Below are 19033 nucleotides of genomic sequence, written 5' to 3' on the forward strand. Positions count from 1 at the left end.
CTCTTTCACTGCCCCTATGGCTGTAAGGGGTAACTGCAGGTGTGTTTTTGGATCTCACTTCTCACTGGGGATTTCCACCGGACGCGTTACTGCAGCAGCACGTCTCCACAGCGTTTTTGCTGCGTCTTGTCAATTCACACCGGACGCGTTACTGCAGCAGCACGTCAGTTTAGCGAGCCGGCCGTATACGGGAGACCGCAAGCTCCCGTGATAAACTTTAAACTCTATTTATACAGTCTATGGATAAACTGTGTGTATAAAGTAAACAACAACAACAAAAACCAACTTACTTTGCTTTTCTGAGGTGAAAGATATGTTGATCTGACCATCTATCCTTATAAAAACAATATGTTATGTCATAAATGATTGTATGATGTTCCACTTCAACAATCAGTCTCTTGTCTTCCGTGTCGCCGATCCTCTGAGACCCTTTGATTGATTGATTGCCGATCTGGTGCCCCGGTCATAACATAACGTTGATGTGAAGTAGTTTTAGGCTGCATGAACTGCGTATTGTGTTTTATTTTGAAAGGGGCGGAAGTGTTTTACGCTGAATCTGAGTCGGACTTCCTGTCTGGTGCGATCTGCTCTGTTGAGATTCACGCGATTTGGCAGCGTCTCGCGGAGAAATAGAAGTCCTACCTAATGCTCGCGTAGAGACGCTGACGCGACGCTGCAGTAACGTTACGCTACGCGCCCGGTGGAAATGCTCTCATTGATTAGAGTGTTACCTATTTGCAACGTCATACGCGACGCTGACGTTACGCTGCAGTAACGCGCCCGGTGGAAATCAGGCTTCAGAGATCCAAACAGAGGCGCCTGTGACGTCTGCAGTTTTCATCATCTCTACTCACTGCCTTTTCTTTGTTTGTCTGGCCATAGATGAAATACTAGCAGGGGATGGAAATAACAATTCGCCGCTTCACACACAAGTGATTTAAAGAGTGAGTCTGTTGTGTTCCACCTACCCATTCTGGCCAACTACCCATCGCTGTTGAATGATATACGTGTCATTAACTGTGTGCTGCTGTGATTTTTACCTGGGAATGTTGCCACAAACACCCGTATTACTGCAAATGCAATTGAAATACTATTCAAGTAAAATAAGTTTAAATAGCAGTATTAGTATTCATTATGCAGTATGGCTCCTTTCTATAATCACTAACAGTGAAACCATTTTAATGTGTAATTTTCATGTGAAGACAATTTCGGATACTTTGTATACTACTGGCTCGATTAGTATTTGTAGTATTGCATCATATGATGTAAGCATGTCATATATAGAGTAAAAGTAGAGTCTTTTATACCTCAGTATTTTATTCTATTGTATTTTATTGTACTTGAATACCGGACTGCTGCTTCGGGGATGAATAAAGTAATCTATCTATCTATCTATCTATCTATCTATCTATCTATCTATCTATCTATCTATCTATCTATCTATCTAATCTTTCTATCAAGTACAATATTTTCCTCTGAAATGTAGTAGAGTAGAAGACCAAAGTAACAGAAAATAAAAATACAACAAGTATTTAAAAATGATTCTACTAAGTATTGTAATTAAATGTAAATACATGTAATCCGTTACATTCCACCACAGACTCTGACCACTTCTTCCAAACCATATGTGCCACAGTTTCAACAACAACATATTTCAATCAACAAGAAATAAATGGCAAGGAGTAGCTTCATAGATAATAATCATAATAATTATCTGATTGCTCTGAAGTTGATATTTGGTCAGCTTGTGGCACAGGAGGAAAGGTCAAAGGTCAAATGAAGTTCGTCTTTGGTAACTTCTGCAGGTTGCGTGAGAAGAGATAAAGTCGGGTTATTAAAAATTGATAGAGAGGCCTTTTTCTGTTTTGTCTTTTTTCACAAATCAAAAATTACAAAGTGATAAAAGAGTGCATGCATGAGAGGGTGAGGCGGCCCTAATCCTCTGAGTGATGGCCTAGTTAGTTATGCGACCGCTGTTGTTATTGTCTGTTTATCTGTGTGTGATTCACTAATGGCTTATTCATCCATGAACCTCCAGCAACACCCACAACTCTTCTTAAAATCTCATCCTGTGTGTGTGTGTGTGTGTGTGTGTGATGTCTATTCTTATCTCCAATTGGTTCTGTTGGTTCTGAAGTTGTCTGATGTACGTTTTTTCTGGATTTTTAAATAGCCCTACACACACACACACACACACACACACACACACACACACTTGCTCACACATTTGCAAGGTAATGACACACACACACACACATACATATTGACTGTTACACACAGATGCACACTGTACACCGTCCCTCCCCGTGGCGATTACTCTCCAGATCAAGCAGGAGTCAGCAGCTGTCTACTCCTTTCTTCTCACTTACAACATGCATCAACACACACACACACACACACACACACACACATTTCCATGCCACACATGTAGCCTGCATTTGCTCAGAAACAGACATCTGAGGATGTCAACAGCTACTATGTCACATTTACCCAGTTTCTAAACATGCAAGCTTTTTCTGAAAATAGATTTGACTTTTACTCATCATGGGAAGGAGGTTTTAATCTTTATCCCACTTTTCATTTTGTTTCTGATGGCAGCTCTGCCTCTGCTATTGAGTTTTAAACCCCCTTATAATTAATTTCTTTTTTTAGTTTTTACCATTTTTAAGGTGCTTTTGCCTTTCTTAGATTTAACTACATCATGGAAATGATTATTTCTCGGTTATGACCATTTATTTTTGCAAAGAAAACATAAGCATTCATTTATTCTCAAAATACTATTTATGAAAATTGGCCGATTAATGATAAGCAACACCAAAATGAAGAAACACATGGTTAACTTAGAAAACCTAGAATGCTTTTTTTGTATAGTTTTTGGCCATAGTAAATGTTTCCTAATCATAGTTTTGAGAAATATAAATCGTTTGATTTATCAATATGAATTATCTGAACTCTTTTCTATGTACAATATTTTTGATGATGCAGAAACAGTTCATACCTTAAAAACTAGAGTTCAAGTCTTTCATAGGAAACTGCATATGTGTGTGTGTGTGCATATGTGTGTGTGTGTGTGTGTGTGTGTGTGTGTGTGTGTGTGTGTGTGAGTGAGTGGTATGACTATGGTATTAAGAAAGCATGTGTGACATTGTGACGATGTGACTTTGGGAGTCTGGACTAAATCTCCCTGCTGCTCCTCATTCATTATTAATTAACACCCCCATTAAAAAAACTGTCTGCATGCAGAGAAATCAGGGTGTGTCTCTGTGTGAGCGTAATGTGTGTTTATGCATGTGGGAACAGATTGTGTATATGTGTGTATTTACAGTACATATGTGTGTGTGAGTGTGTGCTGAAGCAGCTGGTCACAGGGCGAGTGAGAAATGCTGCCTGGTGATTCACTGTTTCTCTTTGTCTGTCTGTCTCCCTCTCTCTGGCTGTCTGTCGCTCATACCTGCTATGACACAGCAGAAAGTGAACACACACACACACTCTCACACACACATTTTAGACCTGCACTGAAGACTTTTTATAATAGATCTTCGCTTTTCATCATGGTAGTCTCTCGAGTTAGATGTTTTGCTGTTTTTTTTACAGATGGCAAAGTCATCAAGAAAGACTTTACACAATCTAAGTTCAAAAGTCAACTTTCCTTTTTTTATTTTTGACCTCCCATTCCTAAAAATAGAATACAGGAGTTTTTTTCAGATTCACTTCTCCCAACAATCGGAGGAGAAATCTTGGCTTAGAGATTGGTACCAATATTTTGGCCCCGATTATCTGGTAAGGTATTGGGTTTACAGGTCCAGTCTTTGTTTGCGGACTCATCTGGTCCCCACCAATAATTTCAAACATGTTTGATATTGAGGAGTTAAAATCTGGATAATTATATCAGTACTTTCCAGCTGGACCACAATAACCAATGAGATAAGCATTCTAGCTCTACGGAGTAGCTTTAACAGCTAGCATGCAACTGTTGACACATATTAAAACTGACAATTAAAATCTCACCCTCAGTTCACGCTGCAGAATAGAAATCCTGTGTTGACATTTTACGATTTTTATTTTCTCACTCCACAGCATTACTACAGCAAGATGTAGCACCACGTCAGTCTCCTCAATCTCATGAGTGCATTGCTCCCTTTTGCATGGTGAATAATATCCTGTAGTATGTGAAGCACCATTATTTTCAAATCTTGTAGTGTTTGCATATTTGAGATTAGAGACAACAACATCTGTGACGTTTCTCCGTGTGCGTGATAAAACCTGATTTTCAAAATCGGTCAGGATTTTAAAACTGCTGTTTCAGAGCACAGCTTAGGCACCCTGACACACCAAACCGACCCAAATAAACTAGCCGGTGCACTCCTCATAACACCTCCTGACACCTCACATCTGTTCATATCACATCACATGCCACATAACACCTCACATCGCTTTATGTCCAATAACATCTCCTCTGTCACCTTATGCCTCATCCCATCACTACATGTAACATGTAATGTAACAAATCTGTGTTTGTAATCCAAAATGCATCATGAAAGGACCATAAAGCTTGATGTTGTTGCAGAATTTATAGACATTAAGTGAAACAGAAGTAGAACACTGTAACTGATTCACAAGACTGGACAGATGCTGATTTATGATGATTAGAGCCAACAAACCAATTGTCAATTGATCGTCCACAGATATCCCTACAGGGTCTCTACAGGACATGCAATGGTCGCCTTGATTGTTTTGCTCCCTTCCTTTCAGCAGCTGGAGGGCTTACTGTTTGCGTGTGTGTGATTGTGAGTATTAAAGGTGTCACTGTCAAGAATGTCAATTATATAAGTTGACTTTAATTTCCTTTGGCTTACAGTCCTCACAGACACACAAAGCTCCTCAGTGTCTGCTGCAGGAGTCTGTTTAGTCAGCGTTCCCATTCCCACTCACACAGTCAGTCAGCTGTGTGGGTTTGTACGGAGCAGACTGGAAAATAGTGACAAAAGCAGCTTCAGCCTTTAAGTAACAGTAATCGAGACCAGAATTTCATGTAGACATCACTCTCTCTCTATCTCCTGCTCACTCATTTTCCCTCATTTCCTTCTCCCCAACATTAAACCCTTTGATCACATGAACAATTACAAACGACGGTACTGTGATTAAACAAACACTGCAAGCCATTTGTCCAAACATGTAACTGATTCATCTGTAGCAAAGCATTTGTTGTCATATTTTGGCCAGAAAATATGACTGTGTTGTTTTTATCTGGCAGTAACATCAAGATTTAATGCACTAAAGCAATGAATTAAATACATGTTGCAGGCTGTTATTATTGCATCACTTGCAAAACATCCAGGAGCAGAATTTAATATGAGAAGCTAAAAGGCCAGCAGAAATGAGCCAGTCCTTTGATCTGGCACCAGGCCTGCTGGAACTATAACCCTGCCACTGTTTCCAGTATGTTTCCAATATGTTTCCCGTATGGTGTCATTTCCTATTGGACTCGATGTGAGTTGGTAGCTTGGCTGTGGCAGTTGGTAGCAATCTGGCTGCATTAGTATCACCTACATCCAAAAGACTCATGTGGGTCATTTGTCAAAAATGATCTTGTTTGGGAAAAAAAGATCTACTTCTGTTTCATATTCTGTGGCTTTTGAAAGCAGAACAGCTGTATTTTATTTATTACGGAAGCAGTAGATTTCACATCTATTAAGTTAAATACGTGTTTCCTTTTCTTTAGTCTTAAGAAGTGTTTCTTTGAGGACATTCAACGTAATAAATAGACAGAACCATCATAATGCAGTATTTCAACTTCAGTTGCAATGATTGTTTAATTAAGGACGGTTTAGACTATATAACCCAAAGATTAAATGGATAGACTTTTCAACACAAGTTAGTGTTACATGAATGTCAGTCTGCAGATACCGTGCTTGCAAATATTCCCAGATAAATGAAGAGCAGTGTGTGATACGAATCAATAAATGCAATTCAAACTACATCACAGCACTTCAAAAGGTTTTCACAGCCGGCAACAAAAAATAAGTTACATCAAACTTGCTGTCCTGATTGGGGCTACAGTTAAATCCTAGGAGGTCAAGCAAGAGTGAGCTTTAATTTGAAATGATCCAAGCTAGGGAAGGAACTAGTTTTTTAACATCCATCTCATTTTGCTCATTTTTTAACGACAAGAAACTTCCACTGGCAAATCTGTCTTGGTGTTTTAGTATGCTTCACCATACATGCAATTGTGTGTGTGTGTGTGTGTGTGTGTGTGTGTGTGTGTGTGTGTGTGTGTGTGTGTGTGTTTCTCTGTAGGCTTTTCCACTGAAAGCACTCCAGTTCCCATCTCCTGGGAAACCAATCTTTTATTCTGGCTGCCAGGCCTTTAGGGCACTGCTTTCCATACTGCACCCCCTCCCCTCAATCACCACCACCATGTTTACCACAATCTCTTTATCTTTCATCTCTACACAATCATCCCCTTCTACTCTTTTTCCATCACTGGACTCATCTCCTTCTGTTGCCATCTTTATTACTTGGCCTTTCTATTTTTTAAAAGTTCTCTGTCTCTTTTCACCCCGTCTTTTACCCTCAATCTTCACTGAGATTGACTGGAGTCTGACCCAGAGCCACATGATTTCTGTATAGTTATGAAGCAATAGGCTTATGCTACGCCTATATAACAGAGTCAGATAGAATGCATGTGCTGTGATAAAACTCTGTTGTCACTGAGCTTACTATCATTGGGAAATAGTTACTTTTATAACTTAAACAGTAACTTACCAAACAAAGACACAAACCTAATGTATTCCTTTAAGTGAGAACTCCTTCCCAACATTCCTCCACCTCTTTCTACCCATTTTAGTATAATCTGGTTGGGGTACAAATGTCTCTCCTCATTATTCTGTTCACTGTTCTCGTTCCTCCTCTCCTCTCTTTCCTCTTGTTCCTTTCTCTATTCTCCTCCATCTCTTTGAGTTTGATTCTGTGTGACTGGGAGACCATTGTGTCCAGCCATCAAACACATTGCATACAGCCATCCATGCAGAATACACACATGCACACAGAGGGATGTTTGTAAAAGAAGCTCTCAGTCAATTTGGTGATCCCATTAGACTTTCTCACAGTTTTTTAACAACCATCTGAAATTATCACAAATTAGAACAATAGCTGGTAAAAACCCATGTGGCAAAAATACACTTTTCATGTGCATTATACTCTGAAATATGTAGATATTCATAAATACACCAAAATCTAGCAAAAGTTGTACAAATCATTCAGAATTTATTTTATTTGGTGTAGGAATTTGGAGGTAAAGCTAAAACCTAGCATTAAGGCTGTATCCAGTAAATTATTGTTATTCTTGCAGGTTTTAAGCAAGCAGGCAAAAATGAAATTACCATTGCCAGAAGTTATCATTATCTCTTGTAAAAGAGGGGGCAGGGACAACATCACAAATACCACCAGGCATTCATTTTGAAAAGTGCTTATTTTGCAACATACAGTAGAAATGTCTGAAACTAGGTTAATTAGATCCATGTTTATTACCAACAGCCCTGCAGGACCATTCAAACCTTACCTTGCTTTAATTATTTTCACTACTGATGAATCTGCTAATGGGTTTTTCAATAAAATGTCAGGAACATAGTGAAACAATGTAATACAAGCTCTTCTTAAGCTCATGGTGACATCTTCAAATTGCATGTTTTATGCAGCAAAGAGTCCCAAACCCAAAATTATCCAGTTTAGTATCACATAAAACAAAGAAACTCAAAAACAGAATGTTTGCTTGAACAATTATACAACAATACACGATTAATCAATCCTCAAATTGTGTCATTTTTAATGTCAATTAGTTATTTTTCTGTCTTAATGTTTTATGACTAATTGTTTCAGCTGTGTCCATTATCGCATGTCCAATCTTTGCAACAAAAACAGACATTATATTCGATCACTTGTCATCAGTCTTCAGTAGGGAAACAGCAAAACAGTGTAAATATTGTTCATTTACAATGATCTTTCTTCCTGCATCCTGATTCAGGTCATAAAGTAAGATAAGTGGGTTAGAGTGAGTAAGCAGGTTTAAAAAGCCTCTACTCTCTACCAGTCCTTGCAGAACCATGACACTCTGTTATAGCCCAGCAGATCCTGTAATAGATTTGTAAATTATAGATCCTCTGCTTGCCTTTTAATATTTCATAGACTGAGCTGACACACTAAAAGCTCGAAGGAAGTTTTTGGTCTCCAGAGACCAAATGTCTGCAAAAAAGGACACAAAAGAAGTGTAACTCAGCAGAAAATATAAGATTAGAGTAATTCTGAATGGTTGTCTCTTCATGCAGTTTTGTATTTACTTCTTTCTTACAGGTTATATCTATGTAACTTCTGACACAAAGGCAGTAAAACACATTCACTGCCACAAGCCGCATATCAGACTTGGTAATTTCTTTCAAAGGCACAGACACACCACTCAGGATGCTGTTCACCCTTTTTCATTCATTCTTGTTGGCTGTGGCTTTAGATTTGTTGTGGCAGAACAATGAAAAGGATGTTTAGAAATGCCGGGTTCCTGCAACTGACATGAGAGGTGCAAGGCCAAGTTTTTCAAAACAAATGTCCTCCTTGATTGTAGTTAAGTTTTCTTTTGTTATATTAAATTCATTATTTACTGAACAGAAAGCATTTCCCCAGTATAAATGAGATGTGGTTAACATCTGAAACAACATTTAGATTGATAGAATGAAGAAATGTCACTTAAGCTCAATTTACTAGCTTTTTCAGGAGCTTTTAACCTTGAAGGAATATATTTTTTTTTTTGCTTGTGTGAAATTATTGTTGGTGGCTCGAAGGTCAAGAATAAAATCTTAGATTATTTTAGAGTGGTAAAACATTTCTTTCTCTCTACATCAGGACTAGCACTTGACCAATATGGGATTTTTGAGATGGATGCCTGTTTCTTAAGGCTTAATATTTCTGTATTTTTATGCATTACTGCTCACAAATGGATGACTCGTGGTTTAATCAATAGTAAGAAGTAAGGAGCATGCATTGATTAGCAGACAAAATATTACTTTCTTTGTTGTAAAATGCATTCATGCAGAGCCTTGTGGAAGGAGCGTTCAGAGCTGAAAGAAATGAGTGGTTTCCATGTGGGCTGCCACTCAAAATTGACAAATGAGTCATGCAGCTGCGTTTTCTTAGTTATTTTCTGCCTTGATGTTTATGCATTTTTTCCTCCTCATTTAGGACTTGGGCTGCCAACATGGGGTCGATGCGTATCCTCATCAAGGGAGGGAAGGTGGTCAATGATGACTTCACCCAGGAAGCAGATGTCTACATTGAGAACGGCATCATTCAGCAGGTAGACCACATTAATATACAAATGCAGTTTTACGAAAGTCCATGCATTAAAATGTATGCTACACACACACACACACACACACACACACACACGTTTTGACCCACACACTCACTGTCCACTGTATCCCCAGCTGCTAGTGTGACTCATTTCACAATAATACAGTACGGAGAGAATGAACAGCTCACTGAACTCTGTGGCCCCACATGATGATAGTGAAAGCTATAATTAGCTTACACGATGTTGTCATGGAAATAAGCATCGGTTCATGTGAAGAGGAGGCATTTGACTCAGAAACCTGGAAAGCTTAGCTGTACTTCTACTGCCATGCTTTCTCACACACGTGCGTTATAGCACTGTTGAGATGATCTCGTCTCTTAACAAATGAGGGTCCATTAGTCAACATCACATGTTTTTTTAGTTTTACATGATACTAAATAATAATTTCCTTATATTATAATGCTCAGATAAACAACCCTCAAATGGCTATAAAAAAGAACCTGTTACAGATGCATGAGAAATTAGCAGTATTGAAAGAAGCTAAGAATATACAACTGCTAGGTTATTGTTCTGATTTGTCAGTATTACTTTTCATTTTCAAGGGATTATGTAGGTGCCATAGCCTGTTACAGTGGAAATGAGTAATATTAGAGGTAAAAATTAATTTAATGCTAACCGTGATCAATACAAAAACTACAGCTGAATGTCATTAGTCCTGCAGGTATCTGGTCATAAAGTGAACAAATTCAATTTTGACCTGGTCGTGCTGGATAAAAGTAAAGAGATCACCAAAATTATTACAATTCACCCTGAGGAGGAGATTACTGTGTGTACCAGATGTCGTGGCAATTCATCCAGTAGTTATTAAACCTTTTCACTCAAAAAGTTGCAACTATAATCACAGTGCAGTATGAAGATATTTTGCACGCAACCACATAGCTCAACCTCATGCTGGCGGTAGAAAGGGTCACCAAAGTAATTAAGATTCGTCCTCTGGGAAACATCAATGTCTGTAACTGAACATTTTTCCAATCCATCCAGTAAATGTTGCACTTGATGATTGATCAAATTTGAACCTGCTGGTGGGGCTAGGGGACACAAAAATCAATACAATTTGTTGTCTGGGAGTTATGAATGTCTGTGTAACATTTAATTGCAGTCCAAGTTGTTGAGATATTTCAGTCTGGACCAAACGTAATAATCTGAATCAAGTACTTCCTTTGGCTGTGGTATTATATGGAATGTACAACATGTCTTAACCAAAGAACCATTGATTGGCCCTCATTAATATGACCACTCAGTCTCTGTTTACAATTTAATGGGCTACATTAAAAGTATATTGATCCCAACATCAGTGATATTTATAGTCACTATATATCCTTTGCTTATGCATATTGTGGAGTGGAAGCCCGTATTAATAAAGTTGTGTAATTTGTGCGCTTGTGCTCTCTGGCAGGTTGGAAAGGAGCTGATGATACCTGGTGGGGCGAAGGTGATTGATGCTTCTGGAAAGCTGGTGTTGCCGGGCGGAATTGACACCAGCGTCCATCTGCAGCAGACTTTCATGAACGCCAGCATTCAGGATGACTTCTACAGTGGGACCAAGGTACACACGCACAGACACAGACACACACAGACACACACACACACACACACACACACACACACACACACACACACACACAGACACAGGGCTGTGTTATGACGAGGCTCGTCAGCATGCCTGTGATTAAACACATTTAGAAACCAGAGACAGCTGTCACACAGACATACTTTCTCTCTCACACACTCTCTGTCTTGTCTACATGCAGATCTTCACCCTGCGTTCATACGTTCATCAAGACTAATGACAACATGTGTTCTCATGGTTGTCCTGTAGGAAGCAAACCCACAGCTGTCACAAGATTCTGGTTGAATGCTTTTTTTTTTACACACACAGTTGTTCACACTGGGTTTATTAGTTGGTTTCCTGTGGATGCTCTCCATGTTTTCCCCTGAGACTCCTGAGAAGATGATTTAATAATTAAGAGACTTAAAAATTCCAAACAGGGAGTGTAATTGTTGCCTGCAGGGGTACTTGTTGGAGGATGTTGTTGGCTGTTTTTGTTGTTATCGCCTAAAATATTTTTATTGCTGGGGGGGTGTATATCTTGGCCATCAACTGGGTTTATTAAGCAGTCGCTGGCACGATGTAAGCTTGGAGCAAAGATCCAACACATTGACAGATATCCATTTGTATCCTTGTCTAAATAAGAACATGGATCAATGTTCCTTTTTATGTGACTTTCTTGGTGAACATGTCGTCACACTTACAAACTTATCATTGCACCACTGGGTCCCCAGAAGATAAGTGAGCTAACTAAATTTGGAGAGGATAAAGAGCCTTTAAGCCTTTATAGCCTTCATATTACGACTCAAAGCCTTAATATAAATTAAACCGGTGAGTTATATAATAGGTCAACCCCCTCACAGTTGGAACAGGGAACAGAGAAATTAACTATAGACACCAAAACTGTTTTGGTGCATCTGGTGTAAAGTTGGACATATATGATCGATTTTAATCAGGATTGATTCCCCTTTGGAGCTCGTCCAGTCGAGGAATTTGAGTTTTGGGCACACTGGCTTCACTTTACAGCCCCGGAGGTTGCAGCTTGGTGTCATAATTTTCATACAGCTTGTTGAAACACAATGTGTACATATTGCAGGGGTTCATATATGACAAGCGAATCCATTCATAGTCATTTAATGTTTAACGATGACATTGAATGAAGATAAGAATTTCAGCTCTTGTGATTTCAAAATTGCACTTTTTCAAATTGTGATTTATATTTTTAAACATTAAATTGTTCCTTTACTCATCATGATCCATCCACAGTCATGCATATTTGTTTTGTTCCTGTTTAGTACTATCACTAAGTAGAGCAATTGAATGTTGGGAGAAGCATATCTTGCGTCTTTCGTCTTTGAATTAAAATGCTTGGAGGATTTTGTGCTAAACGATATCGCCTGCGGGGACGTTGCAGCGCTGAATCTCAGTGAAATGAAGTCTGAGTCTGATGGAATGCCAACTCAAGTGGCGTGAGAGGAATTTGGGGGAATTGAATCGTCCGTATGCCAGCTTTACCCCAGCAACCAACCCCCCCCCTAGTCTCCAACCCCTACCCACTGACCCTGCTGCCATGGCAACCAACCCCCGCTCTTAGTGTGGAAATCAGACGGAGCAAATGTGTGTGCGCACGCATGAACATGGCAGTATTGTGTGGTCTCTATGGTGACTGCCTTGCTGCAATTGTGATGAACCCCAAAACAACAATTTCTCCCAGCATCCTCTTCCCTCCCTCCCATCGTTTTGTAACAGTGTGCTCCCTCTCATGACCTCCCCCTCCTACTGTTTCTTCTGCTTCACCCCCCTCTGTCTCACCCACTCCTCCCCCTCCAATACAGACTCACACTGACATTAACAGATCTCCCATGTACACACCATCATTACAATTTAATTCAAACTTTATTTCAGGCTGGGTCCCAATAACACATGCAACATAAAAAAAACAGCGATTCATCATATCATTTTAAAAAATCACACAAAAAAAACGTTTGTATGTAGGCTATCTTGTCGGTGTTTTCTGAGCCTGAATCAGAGCAGCTGTTCATAGAGCTGGCTAAAGCCTCCATGATGCTGTTCTCTGACTCGTCTTAGCCACACATCAAATTGTACATCGGATGTCTTAGAGGTGCCTCACATGAAGGAATGCCAGAGAACACAAACAGCTGTCTGACACTACGGCGTCTGGGATCCTGAAGCATCATTGTAAGCCACTATGAGCCTCTGCATGCATACTACTTTTCTTGGAGCTACACTAAAGATGAGCTGTATACAAAGGTGTGCAGAAAGCTCTAAATACTAGAACACATACTTAACGTGCAGTTAGTTTTGAAATGCAATTATTTCCCAAAATGTCCTGCCAGATAGGGAGATGAGAACTGATGAAAGTTTTAGTTGAGTTGCATAGTTGTTGTTAAAACCTAAGAGCAGATTAGTAATCAAGTTTAAATGAAAAGTTTTTAAAGTTTGATTTATTTCCAATGATGGGTTACTGTGAGACAGAGAATTGTCTTCTTTTAACAACTAGATTGTTACTTAAGGGGTAAAAACTAAGTGAAGCAGATCAAATTGCTGGTTTTTGTCTTCGTTGACTGGCAAGACAGCTAGTAAGACAACAACCTAATTCAACAAAGCCACTAGTGTTAAAATAAATGTATGTTTAATAGCCAGTTTTAACAGCAACTTCGTTACATCACCTGAAAACCCTCTTTTACATTTATATTTTATGTTGCGTTTCAGTTAGAAATGTAATGAAAAAAGCCTTTGCAACATCAACTCCAAACTAAAATGTGAAACCCTCATGACACTACAGAAACTTTGTACTATTGACTACTAACATTATACATTGCCCAGTATACTTTACATACACTGTATGTCTTAGGCTACAGTACAGCACTCTTCTGATAATCCATAGCTATAAAAATGTAAATTTCTGACTGACTACCATGGATCAGATCTGATTTGTTCACAAATATTCAGCTTAAATGGCAGAGCAGCTCCGTATCTTTCCCAGCAGACATGTTAATGTCTCTTCAGGCAGGAGAGGAAGAGGGAGATGAGGAGGAGGAGGAGGAGGAGGAGGAGGAGGAGGAAGAGGTGGCTGAGGAGCAGATGAAAGAAGGTGTTCAGCTGTAATGCGAGGTATGAGAGGTGCTGATAGAGTCTGATCACAGTGCTGCAGTAGTAATCTCACTGACACTGATAGCCTCTCCCAGAGTCCAACATACAAAAACCATCTCATCCTCTCAGATCAGCCATGTCTCACTGTCTCCCCCCTCTCTCTGTCTGTTTTACTTTCTTTTCAGGGGATTATCTTCCCAGTAGGGGTCGGGGGTCTTTAATAGAGTGGGGGATTCATGATAAAACACTGTTTGGGGTATATGTGTCACCATCCACTTTAGCTTCCAATGATCAGTAATATGTTCAAGGAACCAAAGGGGGGAGCACAGAGTGTTGGATTTACTGCTGCTTGACAAGAGAGCTATGGGATTAAAAGCCAGAATCAGCTACAGTTTACCATATGTATAGAAATGTGTGTACTTTGTTACATTATGGCATCCAAATATAGTAATAAATCTTTGTTTCAGTCAGTTTCATAAAAGCAAAACAATGCCACAGGCTTACTTAGTAATCACTGCAGCTGCAAATTACCATGTAAAACATTTAGGAGACATATGGCTGCTGACATTCATCACATTGCATAATTAACATTTATACTAACACATATTGTTTATATTGATTCGTAAGTCCAGTAAAATTCTCTTTATATGATAATATTTGACCATAATTTGACCAGACTTGGTATTTTGTTACAAATTAAAAGTCTAAAACTGCACGATAGATGTCTAGTCACAGCTGGTTTCTACGCCGTCTGACTGTTTGATGATGGTTTCATTCTGCTCGGCAACACCAGTTACAAACAGTTTCATCAGAACAGAAATTACTGATTATGTATTGTGAGCTGCCTGGCTCTATGATTTGGTACTTCTTTCATCTCTTTAGCAGGTTTGTTATGTAGAACAGTCTAAATTTGGATGCTTTTTTGGTGAGTGTAGTTACAGATGCAGCCTTAAAAGAGGAAACAGGACAGCATGAAAGACATTTCATGCAGCAGACAGGCTCTTTAGTCCAGCTTGGCAGAGAAAAGCCTGCTAATGGACTCTGTAACCCTCACACTGATGAAAATGCAGAATTCTAATGTTTAGTATACTTCTTCAGTATAGTAGCTCTTCTCTTACACTGTTTCTGTTTCTGCTCACACAATCCCTTCCCTTTTTTGAGAAGTGTACTGGCAGTAAATCTTAATTAAGGCCATGCAGACAGACACTATAAATCCCACGTCCCCAGCTGTGTCCATGTCTCCTGATCTCTCTTTCGGTCACGCACAGACACACACAGACACACACACACTGACAGTGATCAATGACACTCTTAAGGCACACACATATATACAGCAGAGACCTTAAATGCTGACGCTGCAGATGATTCGGACTGGTTAATATGGTAATGTGTAACCTGCTAGCTCGTTGGCTGGCTGGTCGGCTGATTTGTATCTCAGAAGCGGATGATGACCCCGCCCCTGTCTGCGACATGTCTGGAGTGTGGAGGATCGACTCCATGGCGCTGACACGTAACCCACCGTCGTGTCCGGATTTAGTAGACATTTCACTCAGACTATGTTGCAGAAAGGATAAAAAGAGAATTGATGCTTCTGTATATGAGCTGAAAATGAATTAAAAAAAATCTTCAGGGACAGAGCACGTTACAAAAGCAATGGTTCACCTTTTTCTGTTCATTTCCCGCCTCACACATGATTATTGCCTGTTTTCACGTCACTCCTCAGTGCAATATTGCTGTTAGAGGATATTGAACGGGTGACTGTTGATGGAAAAAGGAGGATGAGGAGGAGGACGAGGAGGAGGAGGGTGGGAACATGTGACAGGCAAGGCTGAGCAGTATCTGTTGTCATGGCTACACAAAAGTGCATTTACCATTCAGGCGAATGAGACGAGTCACTGCAGACCGTTCCCTGCACTTCATCAGTCCTCCATCTTTCCTCTCATTCTCTCCTACATCTTCTCCTTTCTAACTTTCCTCATCTTCCTCCTTTTCTTTTCTTTTTTGTTTGTGTTATTCAATTTGCTGCATTTTTTTTGCAGTCAACAGAACATTCCTTTATATAAGTATATTTAAGCAGTTAGTTTTATTATGCCAAATATGTGGCCCATTCCATATGGGATCACAAGACACTGTTAAACATGAATATGACAAGACATCTTCCGGTAACACCAGAACAAACATTTCAAACTAAACTCTATACAGAATAGAAGAAAGAAAATAAGTGTTACAGGCTTAAACTATGGTCCATGATTTACACAACTTGCAACAAGTAGTCTTTATGATGTTGAGAAAACAGTTCATAAAGAAGGACTATTGCTCATTGTCACCAGGACAAACAGTGTTTATGTGCGTTACAGTGGAATCATTGTTCTCGCCTCTAATCAATCTCTCATTTCCCTTCCTCCGCCTCCCTGTCTGTCTCTCTCCTTCCTCTCCATCCTTCCTTCCTCACCTCTCCTCACTACCTCACCTCACCCAGGCGGCTCTGATGGGTGGTACCACCATGGTGATGGCTCTGGCCCTGCCTGAACAACACTGCTCCCTGGTGGACGCCTACGAGAGTTGCCGAGCTCTGGCCGACGCCAAGGCGTGCTGCGACTACGCTCTGCATGTTGGAGTGACCTGGTGGGGACCAAAGGTAAGACCTAAAGCCAGGTTCACATGTGAGATGCACTAGAAGTACTTATATCTTTATCTTTTATAGACAGATATCATTTTCTGGTGCTTTACTCCTCGAGTTTTTATCCTCGCTGAATGAATAATAAAGCAACAGAAGCATTTTCATTTATGGGTTAAAAGTGTAATGACCTAGATTAAACCTTACATGAACTAGGTTAACATACATGCTCAGTGGGCACATTAGGCAGATTCTATGAGTCAACGTGTCTCATTCAGCCTTTGGCTTTAGTATCTGTGCTGTATCATCTGCTGACTTTGTGCATGTGCCACATCTTGTTAAATATAGTAAAATATCCAATGCCAGGAAATGTAGCTGATAATAACATCATTTTAATACCATGATGTAATGGCAACTAAGACTGCAACTTAGTTGTCTTTATTATTATCAATATCGTTATATTAAAATATTATTATGTATTATTTGTTATATAGTGTCATCATTTTATCTGCTAAGACCATTACGTTTTTAACTGACTTTTGAGTGTATAAAATAGGTTTTTCAGATGGTGAATGTGGCTGTGAGACTTCTGATATTCACCAGTGTGAACGCAATATGATCTCATTCTGGCTGCTCTCCAAGCTCATTTCATGCCCCATATAACACCCACACACACACACAGTCTCTAATCCCCTCATGCCAACAGTCTCACTGGCGGATGCTCCTCACTGTCTGCCTTTGCCTTAACGAACCAAAGCTTTCTCCTCGACCTCTGACCTTTGTCCTGTGATCAGGTGCGGAGCGAGATGGAGACCCTGGTGAGGGAGCATGGCGTGAACTCCTTCCAGATGTACATGGCCTACAAAGACATGATGATGCTGAGGGACTCGGAGCTCTACCAGACGCTGCAGACCTGTAAGGACATCGGGGCCATCGCCCGCGTCCACGCTGAGAACGGAGAGCTGGTGGCAGAGGTGCAAATTAAATAATCACACATACATCCCTCCATGTTTTCATTTTAATAATAAATGACCAGCACTGTGAAAATATATAGTTTTCTGCCATGGAAGTAGTTACATTTTAGACACTGTTACCATCTGTTTGTGTGTGTGTTTTTAATATTAAAAGTCATGTTGATGTATAAATGTATGTTTATAGGGTGCCAAAGAGGCTCTGGATCTGGGCATCAGTGGACCGGAGGGTATTGAGATCAGTCGACCAGAGGAGGTAAGTTGACATTGGAGGTTATTTCTTATCACTCAGTTATTTTTCAGCTAGAGGGATAATATTCCAAGAAAAACCTCAGAATTCCTCATATTATAGTCAGAAATGTATGTGAAAAAACTTGGATATTCTCTGATATTAAAGTGGTAAATTTACAATACAAAAGAGAGAAAGAAATGAGAAAGAAAACTGATTATTCCCTTAGATTATAAAACCATAAACTTGCGGCAGATAACTCAAAAAGGAAAGGTGATACAAAGATTTAGTTTTTTTCACTAAGTTGTCCACATTGAAGGATACATAAGCTTCCCATGACCACACACACACACACACACACACACACACACACACACACACATACACACATATTGTAGTTTTTTTTGATAGACATTCATGATAAAGAACTGCAATATAAATGTCTATTGAGTACTTATTAAAGTTCTCTGTGTTGTTGTCTGCAGCTGGAGTCGGAGGCTACTCACAGAGCTGTCACCATCGCTAACAGGGTAAACAGGCACAAATCCACATTTAATATCCTGTCTGTATGAATGAGTGTGTTTGTTACTGATTAAATGAATGAATTCACTTGTGATTTCAGGCTCACTGCCCCATCTACCTGGTGAATGTGTCCAGTATGGCTGCTGGAGACATGATTGCTGCTGCTAAGATGCAAGGTGAGAAAGATGACAGTGGGGATGATATAAAGAAGATGAAGATTATATTTGCTTGTAACAAACCACTTTCCTCCTTTGTTTTCTTTTCTGCAGGTAAAGTGGTCCATGCAGAGACCACAGTAGCTCACGCTGTGCTGAACGGGATGCAGTATTACCACCAGGACTGGGCTCATGCTGCCGCCCACGTCATCGTCCCTCCTCTCCGCCTCGACCCCAACACACCCAGCTACCTCATGGGCCTGCTGGGCAAGTACGTGCTCAGTATAAAATACAGCACTACAACGCTACATATCAATCTTCAGTACTTCACTAATAAGGTTGCCTCTACCAGAGCACTTATTTCACCTCCTGCTTCTGATCCTTCAGTGTTTGTACCCTGCTCTGCTGTTTTTGACACCTTTGAGCCTGTGACCTTGCCTTTTGTGCAGGAGATTGTGTGTCATTTGAAGCCCTCG

General features: G+C 39.9%; 1 protein-coding gene across 1 annotated transcript in view; it reads left to right on the plus strand.

The window, feature by feature from the left end:
- Window positions 1-19033, plus strand: part of LOC131991365 (dihydropyrimidinase-related protein 5-like) — a 30461-nt gene that overhangs the window by 3998 nt on the left and 7430 nt on the right. The window contains exons 3-10 of the mRNA XM_059356754.1: window positions 9229-9343; window positions 10797-10946; window positions 16543-16701; window positions 17475-17654; window positions 17839-17907; window positions 18366-18410; window positions 18503-18578; window positions 18672-18828. Coding sequence (XP_059212737.1) covers window positions 9245-9343; window positions 10797-10946; window positions 16543-16701; window positions 17475-17654; window positions 17839-17907; window positions 18366-18410; window positions 18503-18578; window positions 18672-18828 — 935 coding nt within the window. The 5' untranslated portion in view covers window positions 9229-9244. The remainder of the gene's footprint in view (window positions 1-9228; window positions 9344-10796; window positions 10947-16542; window positions 16702-17474; window positions 17655-17838; window positions 17908-18365; window positions 18411-18502; window positions 18579-18671; window positions 18829-19033) is intronic.

Source organism: Centropristis striata, chromosome 18, assembly GCF_030273125.1.
Source record: "Centropristis striata isolate RG_2023a ecotype Rhode Island chromosome 18, C.striata_1.0, whole genome shotgun sequence".
In the NCBI taxonomy this organism is placed as follows: domain Eukaryota; kingdom Metazoa; phylum Chordata; class Actinopteri; order Perciformes; family Serranidae; genus Centropristis; species Centropristis striata.